At 35.5% G+C, this 7616-nt stretch overlaps 1 protein-coding gene across 1 annotated transcript in view; it reads left to right on the top strand.

Moving 5' to 3' along the window:
* Pja2 (praja ring finger ubiquitin ligase 2) overlaps positions 1-5377 on the top strand; it is a 71473-nt gene extending 66096 nt beyond the window's left edge. The window contains exon 10 of the mRNA XM_076856935.2: positions 2734-5377. Coding sequence (XP_076713050.1) covers positions 2734-2859 — 126 coding nt within the window. The 3' untranslated portion in view covers positions 2860-5377. The remainder of the gene's footprint in view (positions 1-2733) is intronic.
* Positions 5378-7616: the final 2239 nt, after the last annotated feature.

Raw genomic sequence — 7616 nt, forward strand, 5'->3', positions numbered from 1 at the left:
ATGGTAATTATGATGATATATATATATATATATATATATCACATAATATGAGAACTAAATGAGATAATCCATAGTGCCTGGAATGTGGTGAATGCCCAGTAAATGTTAAAAAAAAAAAATCTTATCAGATCAAAGCTGTAATTAAAAATTAGAGATGGCTTTGCTAACAAAAGCACAAATATAAACTTAATTTATGATACAACTTAAAAAACAGCACTTTACCAACATGATTGCTATTTGGTAAGTATTGCCTGTGTGGTGATCAAGAGTGTTTCAACTCTCATAAAATTTCCTGCCTTCAGAATTGAGGCATGATCTTGGATTCAGAATTATTTGTAAAATATTGTTTTCTTTGATCTCTTCCCTCCCTGAGAATGTAATATGGGAACTAGAATGCTAAGTGATTTTTCTTAACCAGTTTATTTGGCATTATGTTGATACAGCCTAGATGACTGAACTAACACAATATATCCACTTTTCTAGGGCTTTTATAATGGTTGAAGTAAATAATTCATAGCGAATTGATATAGTGCCTGGAAAAATAGCAGTAAAGTTAGTAGTAATTAAAACCAGAATTAAATAGAAAAGAACTACTAAAATGGAATGCCTGTGGTGGTAGTGATAGTAGTAGATGTTATTAAAATTAGTGGGAGGGGCTGAGGTTGTGGCTTAGTGGTAGAGCATTTGCCTCGCATGTGTGAGGCAATAAGTTTGATTCTCAACACCACATGTAAACAAATAAAGGTTCATCAATAACTAATAAAATATTTCTTAAAAAATTAGTGGGAAAGAACAAAATGGAGAGCCATTAAGTGTTGAGTATGCCTTTATATCTGTGAGGTCCATTCTCTCATTCATTTCCACCCCCACATAGTAGATCTTCAGCCCATGTTGGCTTAACTACTATGGTAATTACCTACTTTGTGTCCATATCTCCTTTCAACATATTACTAGCTCTGATCATATTGATTCCCTACCCAAAAAAGAGTAGGGGAAGATGTTGGGTTTGATTTTTGGTCATCTGTAGAATAGTTTGTTTTGGCTTTCAAGGTCTTTTATGACCTCACCCCCAACCTCTGTCTTATATTTACTTATTTGCATATTTCCTTATGTTTCTGTGCATTTATTTTTGAAGCCTGTTGTGATCATCCATCTATACCATCTAATAGATGATCTAAGTAGATACAGCTGAAATGCCACCTTTTCTATTTTTAACATAACCTTTCTTTAAATTCCCATGATAGATTCAGAGACTTGAGAAGGATCAGTGTTCCGTGTGCCTGCTGTGATTCAGGCACTGCTAGATGATTCACCTATATTGTCACATTTAATCCTCATAACTACCCGAGGACATACTGGTATCCATGTTCCCATTTTCAGTGATCATTATTTATTCAATGTTACACAATTGGTATGTGGTTGACCTCATCTGCAGTCTTGTGTCTGACTCTAAAATGTTGCTAATAGGGCCCAATCTGTTTGATAAGTAAATGTTCACAGAATTGAATTCGTAAATTGTAAATATACCTGGAACTGTTCTTAATTTTGCCATAACCCAAGATAATGTCCTGTTGAGTCTCTGTCCTGTAAGGAGACTGCTTAATGAAAAGCCTTTCCCAGTTCCCTCCAGAAAGAAGGTTCCTAAGATACAGTTTTCTGTCACCTTCAACAGCATGATATCTTCATCCTTCCTTCTGTCTAGATTTCTTTGGGAAAAATACCAGATTGGCAAGGAATGATCTGTCATCTAATGACTTATCTCTAGTATGAAGACATCTTCCTTCCTTCCCTCATTCCCAGGTCTGCCAGTTGAATTACTTTGTCATTTAAAAGGCATCTAATGCCAGGTATAGTGGCATACTCTGTAATCCCAGTGACTCAAGAGGTTGAGGCAGAAGGATTGCAAGTTCAAGGGCAGCCTCAGCAACTTGGCAAGGCCCTAAGGTTTTTAAGTGAGACCCTGTCTCAAAAGATTAAAAGGTCTGGGAATGTGGCTTAATGGTAAAACACCTCTGGGTTCAATTCCCAGTACCAAAAAAAAAAAAAAAAAGAGGAAGAAGAAGAAGGCATTTAACTCCAGTTCTTCTCAGAAAGGTATTAACATGCCTTCTAAGAAAGGTCTGAGGTCCATCTTTATATATAGCTACATATATAAAGATATTATATATAAACTCTCTATATATGAAAAGTCTGGAGTAATAAATTGGATAAGTATGTGTATGGTTTCTTTAATATTTGCATAATAGATGAAATAATAATAATTTAGTTCAGGTCATTATTGAGTTAAATGCTGACTTCCATGAGGAAATGCTCTATGATCCTTTGCTCACTTTTTACCACTGGCTTCAGTGCCAAGCATGGAGACTCTTAATTAAAACGTACTAAATAAGAGGTGAATTTCTCTTTACTGGGGATTGAACCCAGGGCATTGAGCATGCTAGGCAAGTGCTCTACCACAGAGCTACATTCTCAACCCTTGGTGAACTCTCTGAAAAGTACAGACATAATCATAAGACATTTCTCCCCCAAAGAAATTACAGTCTGATAGGGTGCAGAAGAAATAACATTAAAAATTTATCCTTTTGTATTGTGTGGTTTTTAAGTTTATTTGGTTTTATTTTTCAGATACTTGATTTGTTATTAGGATAATGAAACTATCTTTTTTTCTATTTAGATACCTATGTGGCAGTTAAGATGTTTTTAGTGGTTGTTAACTTGTTTTTTTCCCTCCAGTCGGGAACATGCCCTGTATGCCGCCGTCATTTCCCACCTGCAGTTATCGAAGCATCTGCAGCTGCTTCCTCTGAGCCTGATCCTGATGCCCCACCTTCAAATGACAGTACTGCAGAGGCCCCCTAAACCTTATCGGTTGAAATGAGATCAGTCTATCAAAGTTAATCTGCAAATTCCTTCTAAATCTGATGTGCAAATAATTATATATAAATATATTGAAAATGCTATATATAGTATATGCCATAGTTTAGAAAGAGGATATTAACCTTTCTAAACTGAATTTAGGTTTGCAGAAAGTACTAAACATTTCAAGCTGAATGTTAAAGCAGTGCATCCATTTTCTTTAGTTGAATATGTTGGTATTAATTGTAAAGTCAGACTTATCAGTTAACTCCGAAAGAAATAGTCATCTATGTGGCACACATTATTGATTTTGTCGAAAATTCTGCCACTAAGAGATTATAGCTAAGCTCTCCTATTTGCATCAAATGTGAAGACTGTGATCACAGCAGTAGTAAAATTTGGTTTCATTGGAAATAAATTGAATTCTAAAGCATGCTTTTTCATTGGTCCCTTTGCTTTTGCTCCATCAAAACCTCTTGGTTCATAATACTGGAAAGCTTTTAAGAAAGGTGTCTACTTTTTCATCTTTGCTTACAATTAGGACTTTTCAGAATGCCAAACAAAAGCCAAAATTTTGATCAGAACATCACAGAATTTTAAAATCTTAGATGTATACCCCATGAAATGGTTCGGTAGTAAAATAAATTATTTAATAAATAGTAGATGTACCTAAAGGTTGGTAATGCATATGAAGAATCTGGTGTGCTCTTTGCTTGGTACAGTGAGGTAAATTAGAAGACTATATGCAACCCTTTTTAAGCTGATAGCCAACCTTTTGCTGTTGGTTAAAATTATACCTGAAGGTCCAAAATATTATTGGCACATTTGTTTAATAAACATTGGATATGGTTAAGGTAATTTTGGTTCTGAAATATTTTGGAAGGTCTGAAAATCAGACAGGATCATCTTTGTAATTATATAACCCTAACCAAAATGACACAGCTTCTCCTTTAGGTGATCGCATGCATTAGGCAAGTTTGTACAAACATAAGCCTTATATTTAACTTAAAGATGTGACTTAATATCAACACCAGAGAACGATGGCTTTTAGAATATCACATTTGAGCAAGTAAAATAGCAAAGCACATAGTTAGTGTACATCCATCCAGGTGGTCCATCGATAATTTAATTTGAAGAATATTTATGTGGCTTCCCAATTACATTTTGTGTAATTTCTCTTGAGTATTTATATTTTGTCTCTTTTTGACATTCTTTAAATGAATTTTCACTGTTGGCACATTTGAGGCTTAAATATAAGGAACATAACACTTGCATTCTAATTTTTGCATATATTGTAAATGTGTCTGGTATTTACAGCAAAATACAGTGTATCCTTTTATGGGTAAAACAAAAGTGAACATTGCATGCATGTAATGTGGTGAATTTGTAATTTAGGGGTTCTTTGGGGCTTCTGTGACTTTGGAAATGCTTACATTCAGGCCTTAATGTTGCATTAGCTAGCATGTTTTCCTGCAGATGTATATAGTCACTGTTGTATAAACTAATCTTTGCTTGTTTTCTACTCTGTGATCTTTCCATACCATATTTCATTGATGATCAGTTAGTGTCAAGGAGTCAAATCAGATTACAATTAATTCTCATGTGTATATTGTGGAAATTCGTGACTAATGTGATTTTTTTGTTTGTCTGTTTCTTTTCAAGTAGTGTTGATCAGTTGTGACACTTACTGGTTAAACTTACATTGTTACAGATCTATCTGTAATAAGCCATCCATTATATTTAGGCAGTATTAAGGGACCTTGGTTTTCTTCTCCTACATAGCAGCTGTCCCAAAGAAAATATTTCTTCTCTGCCTGTTAAGATTTAGCTAGTATCTGCCAGTTGTTAAGAGGTTTTGGTTCCAAACTCAACCACCAATGTTGAGAGCTGACTTTAGATAGCTGTTGTACTTTTTGCTTTCCATCTGTTACTGTCCTTCATTGTTGGCTCCCTACTATCTATAACAGCTGCTATGAGGGGAAAAAGTTAGTTTAAATTTTTTTAAAAAGAAAGTTGAAGTTTTAGGATTTTCATGATAACAAGCCAGTATAAGCTGAGGCTGACAAGTTCAGACCCCAAAATATTATTTGATCTTATCTTGGATCCTTTTGAAAAAGTTAAGAATATATGAAGGTAAATTAGAAAGAAGTATGAATATTATTAATAAAATATTGTTTATCTTATTTCTCTATTTTATGTTGTGACTTGACCTAATAATTTTATTTTTTGAACATTTTCTTATTTCTTATAATATGAATGCTGATATTTAAAGTTAGATTTATGTGGTTTTCTTTTGTGTTTCTTAATTGTTTATCTCTGAGCTAACTAACTCTTAAGGTTATTTGTGATCTGGATTTATATATATGCTGTTAAATATATATGAACTGTTTAAATGGAATGCAAGTTTTTCAAAAGCCCAGGTCTAAATGTAATGATTGGTTTATTGTTCTACAACCCCAGCCCATCATCTTCCGTGTAAATCATAAACAATAAACAGGATATACTTGGTGGTCATTTCTAATATTTAATTGTGTAATCGTGTCACTTCTATAACATAACCCCTGAAGGGATTAATAGCAAGAACACAACTAATAAGGAAGTCTAGAGTAGCTCCCATCACAGGATTTTTTAATCCTTAATCTATAATCTGAGAAGGACTGCCGAGAATTTACTGAAGTAGTAGGTGGACTAATGTTGCCCAGGAGACTCTGAAGGTAGTCGCCCTCTCCTCCCTAATGTTCTGGGCAGTTCTGTAGGTTCCAGCAGAGCCTGGTTTCACATCAACTCAGGACTGCCAAAACTCTCAAAGTTCAGGATGGGAGTCCACCTTGTTTATTATCTTTCTCCAAATCTAGCTTGTCGTTTACAGAGGTTTAGAGACTTCATGCATTTCAGCAGGGTCAGTTTGAGTGCTGATTATGTCCACCTTATTAGACAAAAACTAATAGTTTTGTTTAGAAAGTTTACTGATTTTCCCCTGGCAGAATAAATGGGCTAGGAAAATATTATCCAGAGCTAGAAAAGGCAATGGTACCTCTCTGCTATTGTGCCACAGTCCTCTGGTGATTATAATGTCTATCCAGCCACTATAGGACTTGGCACCTACAAGGGATGGGTTTCATTGTTAGAAGAGTGTCACCAAGCTGAGCACGGTGTCACACACCTATAATGCCAGCGGCTTGGGAGGCTTAGGTAGGAGGATCACGAGTTCAAAGCCACCCTCAGCCACTTAGCAAAGCCCTAAGCAACTCAGTGTCTCAAAATAAAATAAATTTAGCCAGGCCCAGTGGTGCATGCCTATAATCCTAGTGGCTCAGGAGGCTGAGGCAGGAGAGTTCAAAGCCAGCTTCAGCAAAAGAGAAGTGCTAAGCAACTCACTGAGGCCCTGTCTCTAAATAAAATACAAAATAGGGCTGGTTTGGTGGTTGAGTGTCCCTGAGTTCAATCCCTGGTACAAAAAAATAAATAAAATTTTTAAATGGGCTACGGATGTGACTTAGTGGTTATGCACCCCTGTGTATCAAAAAGAAGAGGAGTTTCACCCAGATTTCTCATGTAAATAGCATACTTATTAAATTAGAAAAGCTGTGTCTCTTGTGTGATCACTTCTTCATATCCTCCCTCAAGCCTCACACTTTTCTGGAATCTTACATGATACCTATTCCAGACCAGCATGGTGTTGGCTCTTTTGATCCCTCTCTTAAAATATGTTGCTCAGAACTAAACACAATTCTGTAACTCCACTAGAACAGGGTTCAGGGCCATTATTCCCAACTTCAAAATGATTCTCTGTGGCTGTCATGTTGTTGTTATTAGGCAAGCATATCACATGGTTGTCTCTTGCTAAAAAACTTCAAAGGCATTGCTAGTAAACCAATGCCCTCTCCTAATCTTTACTGACATAATTTTTTTCTTATCCTAATTGAAGGATGACATTCATCCTTACTAAATTAACTTGTAAAGGTCCTTGTGGGGGCTGGGGATGTGGCTCAAGCGGTAGCGTGCTCGCCTGGCATGCGTGCGGCCCGGGTTCGATTCTCAGCACCACATACAAACAAAGATGCTGTGTCCGCCGATAACTAAAAAATAAATATTAAAAAAAAAATTCTCTCTCTCTCCCTCTCTCACTCTCTCTTTAAAAAAAAAAAAAAAAAAGTCCTTGTGAATTCTGATTCTTTCTTTTAGTCTTGTGTCAGTTCCAATTTTGACAAAAGATGCTTTAAATACTTAGTGGCTTTGTCCAGATTATGTATAATTATTGAGTCAAACAGGGTAGAATACAAACCCTCTTCAGAATGCCACTGTAGACTGTCTCTAGATGATCTATTAATACTTCTGGTACAGTTGTTAAAGCAAATACCAATCACTTCATGCACCCTATTTTTTCTTTTCTAAGGACATCATAAAAATTTTATCATGTTTTAGCAGTCACATGCACTGTCTTTGGAAATAGCCTAAATCTGTTGGTATATTAAGTTAAGGAGGGAAATGTAGTCTGCCGGAAATGCCTCATCCTTAGGAAACTACACTACCTCCTTTTCCAACCGTTTACATGACCTTTGTTTAATAATCTGCCTTAGAACTTGGTAAGTGATCAAAGTCAAGCTCATCTAATAGATTTTTGGATCCTCATCCCTCCCTCCCAAAATTGTATTTGAAATATGAACTTGATAAGTCACATAATTATTCTATATCTATTTTTTGCTATAAAATAATGAATATAAATTACAGATTAAGTTCTACTATTTGAGAAAATGTTT

Source organism: Callospermophilus lateralis, chromosome 5 (genome assembly GCF_048772815.1).
Source record: "Callospermophilus lateralis isolate mCalLat2 chromosome 5, mCalLat2.hap1, whole genome shotgun sequence".
NCBI classification, from domain to species: domain Eukaryota; kingdom Metazoa; phylum Chordata; class Mammalia; order Rodentia; family Sciuridae; genus Callospermophilus; species Callospermophilus lateralis.